At 43.2% G+C, this 21,957-nt stretch overlaps 1 protein-coding gene across 5 annotated transcripts in view; it reads left to right on the forward strand.

The window, feature by feature from the left end:
- plcb4b (phospholipase C, beta 4b) overlaps positions 1–21,957 on the forward strand; it is a 36,345-nt gene that overhangs the window by 11,287 nt on the left and 3,101 nt on the right. For all 5 annotated transcript variants that reach the window (XM_088286350.1, XM_088286354.1, XM_088286353.1 and 2 more), the window contains 31 exons: positions 6,982–7,079; positions 8,727–8,807; positions 9,003–9,062; positions 10,224–10,367; positions 12,357–12,436; positions 12,507–12,560; positions 12,633–12,714; positions 12,791–12,891; positions 13,286–13,343; positions 13,823–13,931; positions 14,566–14,776; positions 14,849–14,942; positions 15,034–15,113; positions 15,287–15,371; positions 15,445–15,535; positions 15,625–15,720; positions 16,150–16,298; positions 16,375–16,470; positions 16,543–16,687; positions 16,761–16,845; positions 17,028–17,152; positions 17,889–17,940; positions 18,329–18,431; positions 18,580–18,744; positions 19,476–19,680; positions 20,505–20,593; positions 20,693–20,849; positions 20,925–20,974; positions 21,056–21,121; positions 21,196–21,311; positions 21,863–21,938. In XM_088286350.1, coding sequence (XP_088142476.1) covers positions 6,996–7,079; positions 8,727–8,807; positions 9,003–9,062; positions 10,224–10,367; positions 12,357–12,436; positions 12,507–12,560; positions 12,633–12,714; positions 12,791–12,891; positions 13,286–13,343; positions 13,823–13,931; positions 14,566–14,776; positions 14,849–14,942; positions 15,034–15,113; positions 15,287–15,371; positions 15,445–15,535; positions 15,625–15,720; positions 16,150–16,298; positions 16,375–16,470; positions 16,543–16,687; positions 16,761–16,845; positions 17,028–17,152; positions 17,889–17,940; positions 18,329–18,431; positions 18,580–18,744; positions 19,476–19,680; positions 20,505–20,593; positions 20,693–20,849; positions 20,925–20,974; positions 21,056–21,121; positions 21,196–21,311; positions 21,863–21,938 — 3,189 coding nt within the window. In that variant the 5' untranslated portion in view covers positions 6,982–6,995. The remainder of the gene's footprint in view (positions 1–6,981; positions 7,080–8,726; positions 8,808–9,002; positions 9,063–10,223; positions 10,368–12,356; positions 12,437–12,506; positions 12,561–12,632; positions 12,715–12,790; positions 12,892–13,285; positions 13,344–13,822; positions 13,932–14,565; positions 14,777–14,848; positions 14,943–15,033; positions 15,114–15,286; positions 15,372–15,444; positions 15,536–15,624; positions 15,721–16,149; positions 16,299–16,374; positions 16,471–16,542; positions 16,688–16,760; positions 16,846–17,027; positions 17,153–17,888; positions 17,941–18,328; positions 18,432–18,579; positions 18,745–19,475; positions 19,681–20,504; positions 20,594–20,692; positions 20,850–20,924; positions 20,975–21,055; positions 21,122–21,195; positions 21,312–21,862; positions 21,939–21,957) is intronic.

The raw sequence follows: 21,957 nt of genomic DNA on the forward strand, positions 1-21,957 counted from the left end.
AATTTATTTCCCACATCATTTGGTCCCTCGGAGGCTATTAGCCGCTCGGCCCGTTGGGAGTGTGTCCCTCGCGGGTGACGCAACCTTTTCGTCTCCCAAGTTGCGTCTTTTTCGATTGTGCTGCCAGAATGAGAGAGGACTTTCGAGGTGCAGCCAGGGACAGTTGGGCTTGTGTCCTTGCAGATGGCCTCAGGACTTCTCGCAGTCGGTTTAGCTCTGAGCCAGAGGAAAGCTCACATTCTGGGGAAGCATGTAACCCCTGGACCTTGGAGCCGTTCCTCCTCCAGCTCCACTCTATATGGACATGTTCTATTTTCCACAGCTCCTGGCTGCCTCACCAGTAGCTCACCCGGGGTGCGCACATTCTCTATTAATGCATACTTATTTGGGCAATAGGAGAAATCCCTTATTTTTGTCCACCTCGTCAACAACTTCACCGAGCAATAAAATAAAAGTTTATCGAAAGCCAACCTGCAAACCTTAGAAAACGAAGTGCAGACTGCTACCCTTTAGTCGGTGTGTGTACGCGTGTGTGTGTGTGTGTTTAAGAGAGGGGTGTCCTTAATGTGTACTTTGAATATTTCTGACCATGTTTGGGCAAAGGTGCTCCAGGAGATCCCAACTCAACTGTGTTGTTGGACAAACGGAACTTCTGACCTCCTAATCTGCTATCACTGAGACCATCAGAGCAGTGGACAGCGTGTGATGTAACGCAGTAATTTGGGCATAATGTGATGTTTTCACTCTCCAGGCAAAGGCCAGTTCAGTTACCTAATGTATTTTGTCCAAAGAATTCCGACGCTGCCAGGTTGTCACCCCCCTCCCCCTCCCCCTTCCGCGCCACCTTTGTCACCTTCAAGTCGGACACAAATGCATCTGTGCTCAGATTAGATTTAAGCCTGTCGCTTTAGATTGTAGTGTCCTCACATGCCAGCAGGGAAGATTATTGTATGAATATTAGGCCATCTGTGTGAGTTCACCGTGCGCCGGTGCAGGCTGAGACAAACATGCATTTTGGAGGCAAATGTCCACTTTGTGAGGATTTTCACTTTAGTTAACATGATTAATTTCCTTTTGTTCCCTTGCACGCAAAACATTCTTAATAAAGGCAATAATGTATGCAATAAAATTAAAAATAGACATAGAACTGTATTCTAAAAATAGATCACCATTGTGACGCTCTTCTTTTAAAAAAAAAAAATTAAAAAATCACTCACACTTTCCTAATACCTAGATCTAGTACATTGGCGCAACAAGCTGAGTTTGAATGCAAACAAACAACTGCCGTTTTCTAACAACTGATAGTTTGCGCCAACAGACATACAGAAGAAATGGTTCAATTCTCCTGGCCCGGTTTGTCCTCTTCCTCGCTTCATTTCACGTTATCATCGACTCTCCTCTGATATGCATTCTTTGCCTAGTAGACAAAACCAGCACTAAATGATTGATAGATCGGGTGGAAAATGAGAAATTAGGGGGGGAGAACGTGAGCAGAGATGATCTAACAGCCTGCGAAGTCACATGCACCTCTTTGTAGCTCTGTCATTTTGAAAGTATCCTGCAAAAATACTTTTAGCACTGCCGCTGTGAACTTTGTTCTTGGTCAGCATGCAATATCGAGTAATTATGAATATATTCATAAAATGCATGTAATTGAACCAGCCTTCCACTCCCACGCTCGGTTACATTCAACAAGCTTCCAAATAACCTGAGGACAGACCTTAGTCAACCTCCTTCTAAGCCATTCACCCCCCCCCCCCTCCTCAATAACGTTCTTTCACTGCTGTTATTGCCTTCAGCTCAGCAGACACACAGTCGCAGACTCACACATTCAGTCGAGGATCCTCTATTCAGTAAAAGCTTCAGGCCATCATTTATTAGGGAGACGCTTCGTCCATTAAGCCACGTGTTAAATTCTTTGTATAACTCAATTTGGCAGCGTGCGGATAGTAATGACTATATATAGAACTTTTTGGGCCATGCCAATCCTTGTGTGTGTGTGCGCGTGTTTGTATGGATGTGTTTCACCAACTAATTTGCATCAAACAGCGGGAATGATTACTGCACATAGTCCCCGCGGCTGTATATGAATATGGCTAAGCCGGCAAATTATTGATATTTGAGGTAACATCGGAGCTCATCAGTTCACACATTGGTACTCTTTAGAAGACCAAATGAATGATGTAACCTGACGACCAGTGAGTGACGCTGAACTATAAAAGGCAAAAAGAAACAAAAGGGAGGCCTCCCAGGCGTCACGGAATTCTTCCTTTAAACCATTAAAAATGTTTGGTTGATGTTAAGAAAATGGAGTTTTTAAGCACTTTTTTTGTGGGACAAATTGACCTGTTTTAATTTATAAATGTATGTAAATGAAAATACAGTGAGTGTCCAAATTTTGGCGCCATTTTACGCAAAAAAAAAAAAAAAAAAAAAAAAATCATGTCTACTGGCAAGCAGGTTGCAATTGTCAACAAAGAATAATTTAAACATTGTTAGCTAATTTAATAAAGACTTTTATTGAATATATGCGCCGTAGTCGAATCCTAAACATCACATTAGAGCTTATTACGTTTGCGTTGCTATTAATGGTAACAAAAAAATTGTTATAGCTTTTTTTGTTTTCCTCAATTTCTTTTTTAAATGTTGAGTAAACACACACCATCAGTCACTCCTTTAGCAAAGAGACCACAACGAGTGGGCTGAAAAAAAAAAAAAGGCACACATTGACACAAGCCACATTAAACACTGACATATACGTCGACGTATAGTCACACGGAAACGGGTATATCTACGAAAGCAAACATGATGCTATAAACGCCGGCAGCACAAAAGGAAAAAAAAGCACTAAGGACAAGTCATTCACCTTCGATGATACTCGTAAGAAAATGAAATGCGTCACTTTTGATACTCAGCATTGTGTCACAGGACCAGTGAAGGATCTCCATCCTTGTTCAGGCTGCTCAAGAGAAAAAAAAAAACGTGTGCCATTGATGTCGCTGTCGTATTTTCTGTTTGCTCAGAGTTCACAGGCTATATTACAGTCATAAAAGCTCTTATTGGATTAAAGACATTTTCTTCGACCTAAATGTAGGACATGTGTGGGTGATAAATGCTGCACAGTCAAGCCAAACATGAACTCTGAGAGAAAGAATTTCATGAGACTTGTCTCTCATCATGCTGGCAGCTGGTTCAAGTGATGATTGATTATATATATATATATATATATATATATATATATATATATATATATATATATATATATATATATAAAACGCTACCCCATTTTTTTGTTACGTTTTGTTTTTACAAATGAGTCTCATAAAAAACAGCAAAATGAGCTGCTTCTTTTTACTGTAAACTAGTTAAGACCAACTAAATGATGTTTAGTGATCTGTACGCATACGTAAATGACTCAAGGCAACCCGAAGCTCATGTGAATATCTAATGAAGTAAATTACGTACACGCCCACTATTATGGCAGACTGCCTTTTTTTTTTTTTTTTTTTTTTTTTTTAATTCTACAGCTATTAAAAATTGTCATTTTAGTAAAGGTAAAAATTATTTTTTTTAAGTTGCTGTCTAATAATAATAAATAAGTGCCGCATGTAGAGTGTTGCATACAGTATTAATGCCACTTGTCCTGAACATCTAATGTGAGTTGAACCCGTCCTCAGTCAACCTTTCCACCGCCTGACGGATGTAGCCTCATTTTAGTTTATGAGGTGTGGGACCGCTGGGTGTTCTCTATCTCTTGTAATTATCTCCTTGTCAGGGGTTGGACATGGGGTGCTCGGACTTTACTCGCTCCCACCTCGGTGCCTCACGTGCACACGACCGGAACCCGGAGCTGTTATTGGACACGCGTCATCCCTCTGAGAAAATATAGCCGAGCATCCGACAGGACGGCGCAACCCAATTAGGCTAAATTAGGATCCGTCTACAATCTGATTTGGGATTATTTGTCAGATTTAATCAGATGTTATTCAATTGAATTCTGGATGGGGGAAGACCATCTGTTCAATTGTGGAATAGTGACTGGAGCTGTCCAAAAGATAACTGGATTTACTGTTGTCTGTCGGCATCATAAATCGCCATTTTGAGGGCTTCCCCATGCTCATAAATTTACTGTTTATTGTGGGGAAAAAATACATTTGGAAGAGGGTGACAGACTTTGCCCCTCCAAATGGCTCAATAGCACCCTCTGGAAAAATAATATATATATTTGAAAACCTCCTTTTTTTTTTTTTTAAAGTTAGTTTAGTTTTTGTCATTGCTTAACATACTGATAGCATGTTGACTTTGAAACAAACATATTGTGAGATAATCACACCTTGAAGAGTTGGAGAATATACGTATGATTAAAAGACATCATTAAATTATATTTTTTTTACCCATTAAGTCATAAAGTTGAATAATGTCCTTAACTGTTTGGGCTTATAACTCTAAAAGTCCGATAATGTACTTTCCTACCATTTTAAGCTAATCCATCCTATTGGCCAAGTGCACTGACATTAACTCATTTTCTGGGTTGCTGTCCTGGCTCCCTGCCCGGTCTTGGTCGTTAATCAGCAGTGGAAGTGAGCATCTATGTTTTCATTCCCCCTGACACGCCGCGTGCATCTGTGATCACGGTCTCCTGGTATGACACCACAGATGGTAGAACGCCGGGTTAGATGGACTCGGCCCATTTTTGTGTACTTTGCGGTCGACGGCTGCAATGATCGGGCCAAGTGTGTGTATGTATGTATAATAAATGTATAATAGACGTATAATAGATGTAGAATAGATGTATACGATTGGATAGAATTAATTAAATGGTAATTTAATTATATATGTGTGTAAATGTGTATGCGTGTATGGAAATTTCATAGAATACATTTTACTCTAAAAATACAATATTTGGTCTCAGTAAACAGGGTAATATTTGAGTGTAAAATATTCAGCATAAAATTATGTAAGTCATTACGGTGGTTTACAAATGGCGAATTCCGGGTGACGATAGAAACGTCGACGGCAGAGAATGAGTTAACCGTCGCCGTATCTTGATATCAAAAGATGCTTCATCTGCTCTTGTCATGCAAGTGTCTTGGCGACAGCTCCTTGCGAATGTTTCCACCGATGTGTCAAACATCCCCCCCCCATTTGGCCTCTCTCCACTCTCTGTCACATACAGCTGTTTCCCTCATCGTCTCTCTCCCAACCGGGCCCAATTTTTTTATTTTTGTTTTGTAGCATCTCACCTCTTGTCACTCACTCGTCGGTGCTCATTTTCCCTGCATGTGCCATTCTTACTAACCTCTCCCTCCGTGGGTTTTCCCCCATTCCTTCTTTCTGTTGTAGCCATCTCCAGAGGTGGCAAATGTAGACTGGCAAAGAGTTGTTCTGATTTACTTGAAGTAAAAATAAAAAAAACTAAAGTTCAAGTCAAGTTACCACTATAGCAGGTGTGGGCAAACTATGGCCCAGGGGCCACATGCGGCCCATTTTAATCTGGCCCACCGAAACTTGAAAAAAATAAATGACTAAACCTTGTTAATGTTTCATTTTCTAAACACTGTGGTGTGTCAAAGACTGATATTTTGTTGTCATGCTTTTGTTCATTTTCATTTAAAATTAAATGAAACACTCCCTCCGTCTGCTCCCGGTCCGGCCCCTCTGTCAAATTTTAGAACCCATTGTGGCCCGCCAATCAAAAAGTTTGCACACCCCTGCACTACAGGAACAAAATATTTATGCCATTTTTACTTCCCACCAACGGTCATCTCACCTGTCGACATTCATCCCTGGGAGCAAAATGGTTCCTTCTGGGCATAAAACCTCTCTGCAGAGCTCACATTCGGTACTGCGCGGTGACGTTTCATGCTCGACCGCGTGAGCTGAAGGCCTTGAAGGAGCGTCTCCGTTTTGAAATCAAGTCATAAAATAAAGAAATACGTGGCTCAAGTCGAGTCAATAAATGTTCAAGGCTGTTAATCGCGCCGCATTTCACAGCGTGAACTGCAATATTGTGTCAGGCTGCCAAGGGAAAAGGGCATTAACAAGGTTAGTCAGACAGATCGTCAAAGTGTAAAAGCAGTGCAGAAAGCCAACGTGCCGGGGAGAATTTCTTTCATTTATTTCTTTATTAATTTTAACCATAGAAGCGGGGAAATGAAGACAAATGTGACTTGTCCGAGTCACAGTTTATGACGTGATGGTATGATTGGTAGCTTGGGTCGGACAAATGCTAAAAATAAGGCCAAAAAAATAGGATAATGGGGTAAAAAAAAATATTTTTTGCAAAAACTCAAATTAAAAAAAAAACTTTTTTAATTATGTCACGTATAATTCGTGAATTTGGAAGGTATGAGTATGCGGTTGTCATTTACTTAAAAAAAATCAAATTTGGGTGATTTTAGGTGGTTGGAATGCATTCTTGCATTTCCATTCACTTCAGTAGGAAAAAACGATTTGAAGTAACAAATACAATTTGTATCTAGGCACCCTTGATTCTTTTTCTTTTCTTTTTTTATCCCCCAAAAAAGTAAATTAATTAAAAAATTAACTGTATGACTCCCGTGAAGGTGTCATGACAAGTCTATAGATAGCGTGTCACTAGTCTGACATATTTGCGAGTGACGTAAAGGAGAGACTATATTTGGGGTGGTGTCATTGACAAGATAACGCTTTCCTGACGGAGCGCCCCCTCCCTCTTTCCTGAGGCGGCGCGTGGCTGCACAAGTGCCGTGTGTGTGCGCGTGTGTGTGTGAGTGTGTGTTGCATGAGACAGCCCCTAAATCAATCCTCATCCTCCTCATGTCGAGTGATAAAAGGCTTCTTTTGTACATGTCATTACTCAACGCCACGCTGGCTCATTAGCATTTTATAGGTTTGCTAATCAACCCAAAAGAAGTGGAATGATGTTTCTGCGTCCACCGTCAACTTCATTTTGGCTATATTTAACTCATATTTTTTTGCTTCTGTGACTCCCTGTCGCAGGTCCGTGAGCAGCCATGACAAAGTCGTACGAGTTCAACTGGCAGAAGCATGTACCCGAATTCATGCAGGAGGGCGCCCCCTTTGACAAGTTTGATGAGGTAAAAAAAAAAAAAAATTCTCAAGTTAAAAAGGACTAATCTGACGGGCCATGATTGAGGTCGGCTGTGACCACTCCCACAGTGGCACTGCTCTCCCTTTTGCAGATCCGCCACCCTTTGCTCATCTACCAAATACCAGATTTTTTTGGGGGGGGTTGTTTTTTAGCTCGGCGTAGTCCGTCATTGGGCGTGAGTGTAGCAACAGAACATGAAAAACAAACCTCCAGAATGAATCCCCTTTGAATGGCTGCATTTAATTAAAACATAAATGCCCAATAAAATATCGCAGACATTTAGCCTTTGTTGCCAGCTGTCGCCGTTATGTCAATACGCCTGCCACCGTTTGCTGCTTCTTATTATCATCCTTCACTTCTAACTGCCTCATTACACACACACACACACACACACCCCCCCCACACACACACACACACCCACCCCAGCAGAAAGGAGGCGTGCTCTACAACCTCCGTGCTTTGTTTGTGCTCATTAAGCAACGATAGGATGGCGACCGCTTTTTTTTTTTTTCTTAAACAAATATGTCATAACATAAAAATACGATAAGCCCATATTTGGCACGAATCCTTTTTGTTTTGGAGGATGTGTCCAATTTGCAATGCAAAAAGTCAAAGTGTGTCACACACTCAAAAACAGCTGCAACAACTGCTTTTGACCCCTCCCCAAAAATAGCAGTGAACTTCGAAGGGAACACTGCATCATTTTAAAAAGAAACTTCGCATTCCAGATTGATTTCCGAGTCGGCTTACGGCTGATGAATGGACCGGCAGGAAGGTCAACTGCGTCCTCGGTAATCAGTCAAGCGAACAGTCAAGAGGCTTCCCCGGCACTGTGACGGATGTTTATAGAACCTCCGCATAATGACGACCACATAAAACCATCTTATTGATCATGTTTTGAGTCCGATCAATGAAAATGCGAGACTAGGCCGCAGCAAGACATGCCATAAAAGCTTTTAGCTTGTCACGCAGCCATAGGTTAGCTTTTAACGGTCGGCCATCTTTTTTTTTTTTCCATTTTTACGACGTCAGACCAACGCGGGTGTAAGGCTGCGCTTTTGACATTTAAGTCGCTCAAGCTTTTAATGTTTCTATCACACGATTCTGTTGGTCTCCTTTTTCATCAAATGGTGAAGCAGAATCCAGGTGTGATATATGAACGCTAAGGTTGTTTTATTTTTACTGTGCAACTTATTGGGGGGGGCTTTACGATTGTTTTAATTTAAACTGCAAAACTTTTGAGTTTTTATGCGTGTTTCTTTGTAACTTGCCTAAGTAGTTTTATTTTTATTTTAAAATTAATGAATAAAAAAAATCAAGCTTTATTTAGCACATTTTCTGAACTATAGAGCGCCCCTAGTGGAGAAATAAAATCCGCAAAAAAGCCGCACCGTTATGTTAGCCGCATGCTTCAAAATCTTGGGAAAAAAAGTAGCGGCTTATAGTCCGGAAAATACGATCCATGACTAATTTTATTATCTGTCTGACTTTTTTTTTTTTTTTGCAATTTAGTAATTGTTTTATTTCATGCCCTACAACTTTTGAGGAAGCTTTTTTTTACTTGTTTTTTTTATTTTACTTTAAACCTAAACATTAATTGATTGACTAACTTTTTTTTTTTTCCTCTCTTCAGGACCCGTACATCTTTGAGCCCAATTGTCAAGTAAAAGTGGATGAGTACGGCTTCTTCATCACCTGGAAAAGTGAAGGAAAGGTACTCACTCAAGTGACTATCTTTCTAAAACCCCCAAATGAGCTCTTATGTAGCTTTGATGAGCGTTATTTTGCTGAAGATGTCAGCCGTATTTGAGTTAATGTGACCCTCAGTCACATCGCTCCTGTCAGGTGAATATTTAAGACCAACACGTGTGTCGCTAATTGCCATTACGCTTCCTCATCTCCCCTCCAGGAGGGCCAGGTGCTGGAGTGCTCCCTCATCAACAGTATTCGTGTTGGCGCCGTCCCCAAGGTGAGAAAAAACTGAATACGACTGCCATTCTTTTATGTCTGGAGCTGTTCCTTTTTTTTTTTTTTTTTTTTTTTTGCTTTTGATGCACCGGGGTAAGGAGTTTTGCACGTTCGGATCAAAAGCTGACACTGAGAAGACACTCTGTCCTTCTCACGTAAGTCGTTATGCCACAATATGACCTCGTGATATTACGTCAATTTGTCATGTTAGAAAGCAGCTTTCTTTTTTTTTATTTCAATATTATGAAGGGAGATGTTTAAAACGTAGTACCGGGTATAGGATGGAACGATAAGTGTGTTGTGTGTAATAATCAATAATTGGATTTGTATTTTGATAAATGAGCCACCACATGTAGACCATAACTCTCTCACTGCCATTGGCAGATGGATGAAGTATTTCAGTAACCTCACCTCATCGGAGAAAAAAAATACATTTAATTTCAAATAAAAGTGAACAAAAGCATCACTACAAAATATGTCTTTGACACTCCACAGTATTTAGAAAATAAATCATTAACAAGGTTATTTCATTGAATTTTTTTCAAATTTGGGCGGGCCGGATTAAAACGTTTAACGGGCCGCATGTGGCCCCCGGGCCGTAGTTTTCCCACACCTGCTTTAGCCCGTAGAATCAAGATGCAAGCCGTCAAGTCGCCCGTCATCAGCCTGCTGGGCGACACAGGTGCGAGGTGGCTTCCGTGGCCATTAGCAGCTCGCTCCGTCCGCACTGTTGACAGTGAGCAGACGTGCGCTTGTTTGATCCCGCGGCGTGTGTGTGTGTACGCGTGCGTGCACGTAAGGCCTCGTATCAAGATGCTATGGTCAGACAGTGGCTCGTCTTGTGTGTTGTGTTGCTGCTGTGCCGTGTGAGGCTGGCGCACACGCACAAAGTGGTGATGAGAGGGCTTCTCCTGCGAGGCTAACGTTGTTACTTACACAAGCGCACATAATGCAATGAGCCACGCGGGAGACGAACGGCGCTTATTGTGCACTTCTGCTGGCCTCGCTCTGCCTGTTGCTGGGTGCTTTGCTTGCAGCCTAAACATACACACATTTGCACACAATTTCCACTCCTTCTGTGGTGGCATTAAATTCATCCTTGAGATTGAAGTCTTCCAATTTGTCCTCATCTAGCATACGAAATTCTTTGTCTCCACACCAGGACCCGAAGATCCTGTCGTCGTTTGAGGCCACGGGGAAGACGGAGGCGGACTTGGAGGGCTGCATCATCTGCATTTGCAGCGGCGCCGACCTGGTCAACCTCAATTTCATGTTCATGGTGGCGGAGAACCCGGACACGGCCAGGGTAAGGGAAACACGCTGTGTATCGACATTGGCCGCGGAGAAATCGACAGTTTGTGGAGGTGTTGCTGTTCCAACCTTGCCGCAATCGACCAGCTGTGAACGACAAACAAAAAGCCCCTTTTTGTGCCGGTCCACTTTTCAAAACTTTTAGTCACGGTGAACTCCCACACAGTCTGGCTGCGATTCACTCGACAAGTCCTCATCACACACGTGGGAAATCAAAAGATTCAACATGTATTCTTTTCCTTTTCAGTCTTGAGGAGTGCATATATTCAACAGACATGCCCCTTAATGCCTGTTGCGCACGGATCAAAATTCCTCTGCCGCTTCTGTGGATGAATCGTCACAACTTTAATGATCCACTCACTTGTCGCCGTCCTGTAAAACGACAGCAGGGAAAACATTTGTGTGTGTAACCGACTCAAAATAGCTTCATTACCGTATGTTTGCCGTGATGACAGACTGTGTCTTTCAGTATAGCGCTCTCGTGGTGGCTTTTATTAGCTATTCGACAAAGCTCGTAGACACTTACTTAGCAGACGCTACTTATCGCTCTCCAGTCATGCAAAGTGACAAATCCACTGGATGTGTTGTACTCGGAGTCAGGAATGCACATAAAAAGGTTTGCTACTCAAGAAAGTACAAAAGAAAATATGATACTTGCTGCTTTTTGTTGTTCAACTCAGGATAAGAAAACATTTGGGGCATCACAATGATGCTAAACGTTTGGCTAGCTAACTTTATGTTGCATAAATACTGGAAGCGTTTTTTTCCCGACACTGCATGATATGATGCTTGCTGCTATTTCTCACTGAACACTGAAATAAGACACAAGTTGATTTTGGCATCACAACTATGGGAAGAACTCTAATAAGACAAAAAAAAACTGTAATAAGACTGTAATAAGACAAAAGTTGATTTTGGCATCACAACCATGGGAAGAACTGTAATAAGACAAAAAAAACTGTAATAAGACTGTAATAAGTCAAAAAACTGTAATAGGACAAAAAAACTGTAATAAGACTGTAATAAGACAAGAAAAAACTGTAATAAGACAAAAGTTGATTTTGACATCATAACTATGGGAAGAACTGCTCACAGTCAGGCTAGCTAATTTTATGACACAGGAAAAAGTCATTTAAGATGGTGCGTAATGTGCTTCCTGTTGAAGAAAAATGACCTCTATTAATATTGGAATGGATTTAGAAAAAGAGGATAGTGACCAAAATGGATGTAGAATGTAAACGAGCCAGAACAAGGCTAAACCGCACCGATGTTAATTAACTGAAGCACTCGAACCAGTTTGAAACGAACAGCCAACCAGCTGTCACAAAAATAACAACAAATTTCTGGGGTTGAAATTCTCAATTTCAGTGGTTGTTTTTGAAAAGCCCTAAAACATTCTGTTTGTAGTTTTATCAACGATGTTTGCGCTCTGTAGTGTTTGCCGCCACGGGGTGACCCATGATATTTATTCATCAACACACACACACGCGCACACCCCCTTTGCCCACAGGTTTACTCACACACGCACACACACACACTCAACAAGACACCATCGGCACCTTCCAGCATGCACATGGCCCGCAGTCGCAGTCCTCGAACGTGATAGAGTTATTTACTTCAACACACTCACACACACACACACACACCCTGCCACCGCAAACAGCCCGTGTTATGTTCCTTAAAGGCTTTATCGTGACGGCAGTCATGCGGTAACAGAGCCGCAGGCACCGCTATCGATAAAAGTCTTTTCTACCCCCGTCGCCGAGATTCCGTACATTTTCCAATTCATAAACTCTGACATTGCGTAAGTTATCGGAATTTGTTGGCAGGTCTAAACATGCCGTTAGCATTGTAAGTTGCGGCTCAATAGATGAGTTCTGCTCTGAGGTTGTCATCTATTTATTTATTTTTTATTTTAATTTCGCTTGTTTCCCAATGCAAGACAGGGCATGATACGCCGCTCGCTGCTCTTTTGTGTGTGCAGAAATGGACGGAAGGGTTGAGGTCGGTGATTCACAACTTCAAGGCCAACAACGTGTGTCCGATGACTTGCCTAAAGAAGCAGTGAGTGCCTTTTGGCGGCCACCCGCCGGCATTCGAGTCGTTGACTAATGTGTCGAACTTTTTGTCTCAGCTGGATGAAAATGTGCGTTCTGACCAACGTCAACGCCAAGATTCCTGTGAGAGGGTAAGAGCCAATCGACACTTGATGCCAGAACTTCTTTTTACGCCACTGACTCTTTTTTCGCTCCCTCTCAAGGATTACACGCACGTTTGCATCAGGCAAGACGGAGAAGGGCATCTTCCAAGCCCTGAAGGATTTGGGCCTCCCTAGCGGCAAGGTGGCCTCTCGCATCCTGCAACATGCCGCTGGAACGAAATAAACCAATAAGGAAATATTTGTCAATTTGCCCTCAGAATGACGAGATTGAACCCTCCGTGTTCACCTTTGACATTTTCTACGCGCTCACGCAGAAGATCTGCCCTCGCACGGACCTGGAGGACCTCTTCAAGAAGATGTGAGAATACATCCTCTTTCTTTTTATGACTTCTTGTCGTTGTTGCGGACAAACTTGTAGTCGTACAGCGGAACCTCTAAAATGGAACACAAATCATTCTGTAACTTCAGTCTGCATCCTCTTGTAAATAATGGCGACAAACATTGTTGCTGCGCCTGCTGCACTAACGAAAGAGCCTCTAACCCGCTTCTCCAGTTCGACCGCATTAATGATCTTCTACGTAACGACATTTTCACCGGGGATGATTAATCCCCGCTAAAGAGAACAGAGAGAGCTTGTTGTTTCGAATAATGTGAACGGACTGCCTGCTGCGTGAACGACTGACTGACAATTTCCAGAGGCCTAACTTTTTTTTTTTCTCTCTCTCTCTCTTTTCTAATCGATTCCTTTGCAGCAATGGGAGCAAAAGTGATTATTTAACAGTAGACCAGTTAGTCAGCTTTCTCAATGAAGTAAGCTCTTTATTATTCGTTAAATTTCCTCTCTGTGTGCGAGTGTGCGTTTGCCTTGCCTTCATTATCTCCAATAGGACTCCATTAAGGAGACTTTTTCACTTCCAAGGGCAACTTCCTCCAACGCCACCTCTGCATGCCATCCCTCACTCTCTCTCCCACTGCCCACCCCATTTCCTCACCGTCTTCACCCCCCCACCTCTTCAGCCTAGCCGGTGTCTGATGGGTGTTGCCACGGCAACGGGAGGGTAGAAGTTTCCGTCCTGTTGCTTCCCGCTGGCTGTGTTGTGTTTCCGTGACCACCGCATCACACGTGACACGAGAGAGCACTATTTGTGATTTGGCGTAACATTTGAGTCATCATCCCCCGTGTGCTGTGTGTCAGACTTGTTCTTTTTTTTTTTTTTTTTTTAATTAGACTAATATAATTTGTATGCTGGTCATCGCTTCATTTTGTCATATTGACGCTGGCTCCCCAGAACCAGCGGGACCCCCGGCTCAACGAGATCCTCTTCCCGTTCTACGATCCCAAGAGAGCAACGCAGATCATCGAAAAATATGAACGGGACCAAGAGCTCAAAAAGAAAGGTGAGAGAGAAGGAGAGCTGAAACCAGAAGCAAGCAGTATGTGGGCCTCTGCTGCCATCTGTCAGTACACAAGTGAAACTTCAACCAGTCATCATACAATTAATAAGACCTTCATAGAGCAAGCATTTTATATCATTTTAAAACATATTTTATACAATAATTATTTATATATATATTTATTTATTTATTTTGACTACTTCTTCTCAAATTACAAAATTAGTATTAAACTTCTTAAAATTATTCCAATTATTGTGTTAATATTATAATTAATATTAAGTACATCATTAGAAAAAAAAATTCTAACTTTGACCTTTTCTTTTTGGGTCAAATTTTACACTGTAAATTACTACAAATTTTAAGTATAAATTGGAAATGAGTACTAAAACCAAAATAATCAATAAACAAAATTACCTTAGTATGACCTGTAAATTAAGTTAAAAATTATTAAATTGTAAATATTAAATATTCAATTATTTCAATGTTAATCGGAATATTATTTTTATATCAATTTGTTTTAGCACATTTACTTTTTCTAATTGCAATATTCTTGCAGATTAAGTGGCTTCATGATTTCTTGATGAAAAATCAATACCAGATTTTGAAACGTCAGGCATTTCAATCCTCTCATGTCCAGGCCACATGTCCAGTGACGGTTTCTGCCGTTACCTGATGTCGGACGAGAATGCGCCGGTGTTCCTGGACCGCTTGGAGCTGTACCAGGACATGGACCAGCCGCTGGCCCACTACTTCATCAGTTCGTCCCACAACTCCTACCTTACAGGCCGGCAGTTTGGCGGCAAGTCGTCAGTGGAGATGTATCGCCAGGCCCTGCTATCGGGATGCAGGTGAATATTACAATACATGGAGCCTCGCTACAGGTTCATCAGTCAGATATTTATTGTGTGTGTGTGCGTCAGATGCGTTGAGTTGGACTGCTGGGACGGCAAAGGAGAGGACCAGGAGCCTATCATCACTCATGGCAAGGCCATGTGCACCGACATCCTGTTCAAGGTAAGCGGATTCATCGTCACTTTTACACGGCGTCAGGGCACCCTCTTGTGGTAAATCCCTGTTATTACATCTCCCTTTGACTCCATGGCAGGATGTGATCCAAGCCATCAAGGACACGGCGTTTGTCACCTCAGAGTTTCCAGTTATTTTATCCTTTGAGAACCACTGCAGGTATTTACACGACTGTGTTTTTTTTTAGACAGTTTACAATGCGTCCAGAAAAGTATTCGCAACCTATTCTATATTTTGTTGTGTTGCCGCTTGTCAAAAAAATTGTGGGAAAAAAAGTGAGGCGCTGTAAATACTGTATTATCTGGAAAGCATGCCGACTTTTGTGTGTCCAGTAAACCACAACAGTACAAAATGGCCAAGTATTGTGAGGAGATCTTTGGTGACTTTCTCCAAAAGCAGCCCCTGGACAACTTTCCGGTAACATCTCCTTGCTCCTGATCCATTTCAGCTACTCGTTACAATTCCAACGTATGCCCATTCCCTTTTGCAGATCGAATCCGGTCGTCCTTTACCTTCACCGAATGACCTCAAACGAAAAATTCTCATCAAAAACAAGCGATTGAAACCAGAAGTGGAGCAGAGTAAATATACCACCTGGAGAACATGTCTTCATTTAAGGAGCCATTTTGTGGTTTAATGTGTTTTATTTATTTTTTTATGCACCATACAGAACAACTAGAGGCCTTCAAGAAGCACATGGAGGCTGGAGAGACCAACACCACGGCCATCATCATGGGAGAGGAGAACGAGGACGACACAGAAAACGGCAACGCTTCACTTTAATTTTGACAGCCCTAATATATATATATATATATACATTCAAACTAGAAGAATACTTTCTAGATGTATTTAGTGTACTAGGGAAACTCAAGAACAAATTTCCTTTGCAATAATATGTCAGTCGTGCCCCCACAAGTCTAAAATTGGCAAACTGATTAATATTGTGTCGGCGGACTAAGAATTAAGCAGATTAATGCGCCGGCGTTCTCAGGGCACAGCCATTTTGGCATTATATCGCCATCTGCTGTTGACTGAAATTGGCTCGGCTCGTGAAAGTTACGTGACCAAAGCCCCCAAAACAGGTTTGCCGTGAAGCCCGACCGAGGGCACGGTTGAATGCTATTATAGGTGGAAAAAATGTTTTTTGCTTGTCGTGTCCGTACCTCATAAAAATGTGACCAAAATTTCTGCGTAGGAGAAAAGGAGCCCGAAGATAAAGACGTGACCTCGGAGGCGCCCAGCAGCCTGTCGGAGGCGCCCAGTGACAAAGAAGCCACCAGTGACTCTCAACCTAACGCTGTGAACACCAAGAAAGCGGAGGAGCGCAGCAACGGAATCAAAAAGGTGAGATTGACCCGCTTTTACCCGACCACATCCATCGTGACGCTTCTTCATAAAGCGCCATTGCCTCGGGTTCCAGGTGCTTGACGACGAGACCACCGAGGTGTCAGAAGCGACCGAAGCCGCCGACGCCACCGATATCTCCGAGGCGTCCGACCCAGACAACAACAAGAAGGTCAGTGTGCGACGCCCCCAACATCCGACCCAGCAGCACATGAGTCCGACCCAGTTTGTGTTGTTTAATCAGGGCGGCGAAGGCTCCGAGGACTTGGAGGAGGCTCTGATCGCACAGTACACGTACGTGGGCGCCACCACAAACATCCACCCGTACCTCTCCGCCATGGTCAATTACGCGCAACCCGTCAAGTTCCAAAGTTTCGATGTGGCCGAGGGTGAGCTTGCATTTCTCTCTTCAAATGAGTTGCTCTTTTTCAAAATCATTTTACAGCTTCTTTTCCTTTTTAGACAAAAACATCCACCACAACATGTCATCGTTCAACGAGTCGGTGGGCCTTGGCTACTTGAAGACCAACGCCATCGAATTTGTCAAGTATCCTTCGCATTCTGTTGCTCGGCCTCACATCTCACCACACACACGCTCTCTTCCTCCTGCTTGACCCAAGCTGTTGAAACAAAAAAAATAATCCTGCGGTGCGCATGATGCACACGCATTCTTACTTTTTACATGCGCGTGTCGCATCTTTGTCGGAATGTTCCTGAGCCCGAGCGCAGCTACAACAAGCGTCAGATGAGCCGTATCTACCCCAAAGGGGGCCGAGTGGACTCCAGTAATTACATGCCTCAGATCTTCTGGAACGCCGGCTGCCAGATGGTCTCGCTCAACTTCCAGACCCCAGGTACCGCATCACGCCACACACACGGGTTCTAAATATACGCTCTCTTGACGATTAATTAAAGACAGGGGATGGACAAAATGTTTCGAAGAGTCTGCGTGCGTGTGGTGCGACGATGCGTGTGCACTCAGTTGAATTATTTATTTATTTATTTTTTTTGTAGGTTATTTTGGTCTCCACTTCGCTATTTTATTTTAACATAAGCCTAACCTATAAGACTTTTATGCATCATAATGACATTGCTTTTTTTTCTTAGCTCATTCACTACCAGCCGAGTTAAAAAAAAAAAAGGATCTTTGACGTTTTTAGCCGTCAATGGTAATAAATGAGGTGTGTTTGTCAGCATTTATTTTCATCTTTTTTCATATACGAAGAGAAGAAAGTATAATGCCTGCAAATAAATAAAATCCCACTTGCAACATTAAGTGCAAAATGTGATTATTTTTCAAAACCATTGAGCCCGAGTGCCAGCTTGCCTAAAGCACAATCGTAAAGATGAACGCCATTCTCAATTTGACCGCGCTGCACTCGACTGTTCGCCTTCCTCGTTGGGCGCAAGCCTGTTGTGAAGCAGCTGTTGCCCCGCCACCCGAGGCTAAAGGGCCACGCAACATATGGCGCCTCCTGCAGCTGGCCACGTGCGAGGCCAGAGGCGCTGGCACGAGAGGATGACCGCGTTGCAAGCCTTTTGCTCTGCTTTTGATTTTTCTCTCTTTTCTCTTCTCCTTCTCCTCCGCAGATCTGTCCATGCAGCTGAACCAGGGAAAGTTTGAGTACAACGGATGCTGCGGGTGAGAGCATCTCCTTCCTCTCTCTCTCTCTCTCATCACTTAAAGCTTGTCACATCTCATTAGTGGTTGCCGTTGACGACCGTAGCCGCCGCCTCGCGCTCCCGGAGGCCTGTAAGTGGTTTTCGGAGAAGTCATCTGTCTATTCCTCCTCCTAACCGACCCCCCCCCTCACCCTGAGGACTCCAGCTTCACTGCTAATGCTGGAAATGTAATATGTGTAATATACACGGAGGGTCGTGGGGCTTTTGCCAAACCGCCATTACGTCTAATAGTACACGGGTGCACGCATTCTCCCCTTGGGATCTATTAGAGAAAAGAAAAAAAAAAAAACATGCAGTCAAAGTGAAACTTATCATTTCATTGATTTCTCCATTATTGTGCACATCAGGTACCTTCTGAAGCCCGACTTCATGCGGCGGTCCGACCGGATGTTCGATCCCTTCTCGGAGACGCCGGTGGATGGCGTCATCGCCGCCACATGCAGCGTACAGGTGAGGCCTGCGCCGTGAACCAACGCATGCTCTTTTTTGCGTCATTACAACATTCACGCCCACAGGTCAGGCCTCTTCCTCAATGTGTTCAAAATCCTTTTCGGATAGCGATCGATCTATTCGATCACCTTTGTCCTTCCCAACGCAGGTGTTCTCGGGGCAGTTCCTCTCAGACAAGAAGATCGGCACGTACGTGGAGGTCGACATGTACGGCCTGCCCACCGACACCATTCGCAAAGAGTTCCGCACTCGCATGGTGATGAACAACGGCCTCAATCCCGCCTACAATGAGGAACCCTTCGTTTTTAGAAAGGTACCACGGTATTTAGAAAATAAAACATGAACAAGGTTTATTCATTGAATTTTTTTTGCAAGTTCGGCGGGCCGGATTCAAACGTTTGACGGGCCGCATGTGGCCCCCGGGCCGTAGTTTGCCCACGCTTGGTTTACACTGAAGCGCGATTGCAGGTCCCATTGAGCGTGTGCGGGCGTGCACGCGCGCGAGTAAAAGTGCCGCTCTCAGCACAATGAGAAGTCTCTCAGCCGTGACTGTGACTCCCGCGCCTTTTAACACACATCATCAATCACAGCCTCATGCAACGCCCCACACAAACGCACGCGATTCCCGTACACACACATGCACCGTGAGCACAATCGGTGAGGGGGCATCACCGGCTGCCGGCGAGATCCCTTTTGTCACATGCGCACACGCGGCCAGCGGGAACCGGCAAACACCTTGAAACGCACGTCTGGCGTGCGTGCTCACGGGATGATTCACAACCCAGGCGGGGCGGCACCACGCCCCACTTTGCGGCCGTTCATTCATCTCTAGTGAGGATTCGCTTATCTTTTCGCCCGTGAATTAATCACCCTCCACTCTTTGTTCACTTATCTCACGACTCCAGGAGGCGGTCCATACCTTTACAAACACACACACATCATGAACATGAACATCAATGTTTTTTTTTTTTGTTGTTTTTTTTTTTACATTTCTAGAAAAATGCCAAGCAGCCTTTCGCTGACACTTTTAGCCTTTTCTTGCAGGTGATCTTGCCCGATCTGGCGGTGCTGCGCCTGGCCGTGTACGACGACAACAACAAGTTGATCGGCCAGCGCATCCTGCCGCTGGACGGCCTGCAGGCCGGCTACCGACACATCTCTCTGCGCAACGAGGGCAACAAGCCCCTCTCGCTGCCCACCATCTTCTGCCAGATCATCCTCAAAACCTACGTTCCCGACGGCTTTGGGGGTGAGCGCAACAAACATACACCGGCGTCGCCAAGCGCTTCTGAGTTGATTTCACGCCACTCGGTTTATAATAAGCCTTCCGGGGAACTTTTGTTTTGGGTTTTCTTTTTACTTCCTTCCTCTGTGCCGCTAGTTGCTTTGCCGGTAATGATGGTGCAAGGCAATGTGCTGCCGCAAAGGCTTTAAACATGCAAATGAGAAGACATTTGCAGCTGTCATTAAATGCAGCCGAAGGGTTGGGGAGCAGGGAAAATGACCGCGCTCGTTAGCACCTCCTCCTGATGTGCGGATCACTTTGTTTTTGATTGTTTAGTGATTGCTTTTCTTTTTATACTCCTGCCAAGCCCTTATTGTGTTTCCAGCTATGCTTGCATTGGTTTTACAGCATTATTTATTTATTTATTTTATTTTTACAATTTTACAAAATTTGCTATTTCCTCCAAATCTGATCTCTATCACACCTTAATGTGAATCAAATCTGTGTTTCTCTCCATAGGGATCATAGGAGATAAAATATTAAAAATAAAAATCCAATTACCGTGTTTAATATTTATTTGACGTAAATAACACGAATCTAAATAGATACAATCAAAAAATAAATAAAAAAAAATTAAAATAAATGGAATTTTTTTCCAATATTTTAATTATATAATATTACATTCATTTATCAATTGTTTATTTATGTCATAACAGTAATTGTATAAAGTAAAAAGAAAAAATGTCCCAATTAATTTTATTTACACATATTTCTATCAGCTAAAAATGTCTACAGAGGTTTTTGTCTTGTTTTTTTTAACCCGGCGGATTTTTAATGATATGTTGCAGCTATTGTAGACGCTCTGTCCGACCCCAAGAAGTTTCTGACCATTGCGGAGAAAAGAGCCGACCAGATGAAAGCCCTCGGCATTGACACGGTGCCTTCTCACACACACCCCCCAAAAAAAAAAAATAAATGATACACTGACTGACCCACTATCATGAAAACTGACAATTGCGTGCGTGTCCCGTCTCAGAATGACATCGCCGACGTCCCCAGCGGAAGCTCCAAGAATGACAAGAAGGGGAAGGGCAAAGGCGATCCGGTGAAGGCCAGCGTGACGCCCCAGAGCAGCTCGGATGTCGCTCAGACCTCCAACGCTGCCCAGAACAACACGGCAGAAACCAAGAAAGGTACACGGGCGTGACACACGTGCATTTTTTGAACACACACGCGGGGTAATTAAGTGTTGTCCTGCACTGTTGCAGATAACGCACTCGTACCGAATGTCAGCATTGACGACTTAAAGCAAATGAAGGTACATTTAAAATTGCCATTTGTATTAAAAAATAATCATAATAAAAAATCTGTAACGTAATGTGCGTCTCTCGCCCTGCAGACGTATATCAAACTCCTCAAAAAGCAACAAAAGGAGCTGTGCGCCTTGAAAAAGAAGCACTCGAAGGTGAGTGACGCAGCGCTCCCAAACGCTTTTGTCTTCCGTGGCGTATGAATGCGTGTGTCTGATTGTCTTTGCAGGATCAAAACGTGATGCAGAAAGCACACGGCACGCAGGTGGACAAAATGGCGTCGATGCACGACAAGGAGAAGAGCACGCTGGAGAAACTGCTGGAGAAAGCCATCAAAAAACGAGGGTAAAAATAACAGATTTTTTTTTTTTGCCCACATACCTCAGAGAATTATGCAAATGATGTACTTTATTTATTTTATTTTATTCAAGCTTTGGAAGGCGTTACAATCTGAGGATAAGTCAAGCAAAATATTAAGAACATGTTTTACGGTGATGCACTTAGACACTATATCATACTAGAGCAGGCGTGGGCAAACTACGGCCCGGGGGCCACTTGCGGCCCGTTAAACGTTTTAATCCGGCCTGCCGAACTTGAAAAAAATCAAATGAAAAAACCTTATTAGTGTTTTTTTTTTTTGTTTTTTTTTTAATACTGTGGTTTTTCAAAGACATATATTTTATTGTAATGCTTTTGTTCACTTTCATTTAAAATTAAATGTATTTTTTTTTCTCCGATGAGGTGAGGTTACCAAAACACTCCATCCATCTGCTCCTGGTCCGGCCCCTTTTGTCAAATTTTAGAACCCATTGTGACCCGCCAATCAAAACGTTTCCCCACCCCTGTACTCGAGTGCACAGGTGTGCCTAATGCTTCCCACGCACGTTGTCCATCAGGGAAAACAATTGCCAAGAACTGAAGAAGGAAACCGAAGCCAAGATCCAAACGCTGGTCGCCGATCACAAAACAAAGGTGCAACATTCGCAGACAC

This window comes from Idiotropiscis lumnitzeri, chromosome 21 (assembly GCF_059441095.1).
Source record: "Idiotropiscis lumnitzeri isolate Australia: NSW breed Sydney's pygmy pipehorse chromosome 21, RoL_Ilum_1.0, whole genome shotgun sequence".
Taxonomy (NCBI): domain Eukaryota; kingdom Metazoa; phylum Chordata; class Actinopteri; order Syngnathiformes; family Syngnathidae; genus Idiotropiscis; species Idiotropiscis lumnitzeri.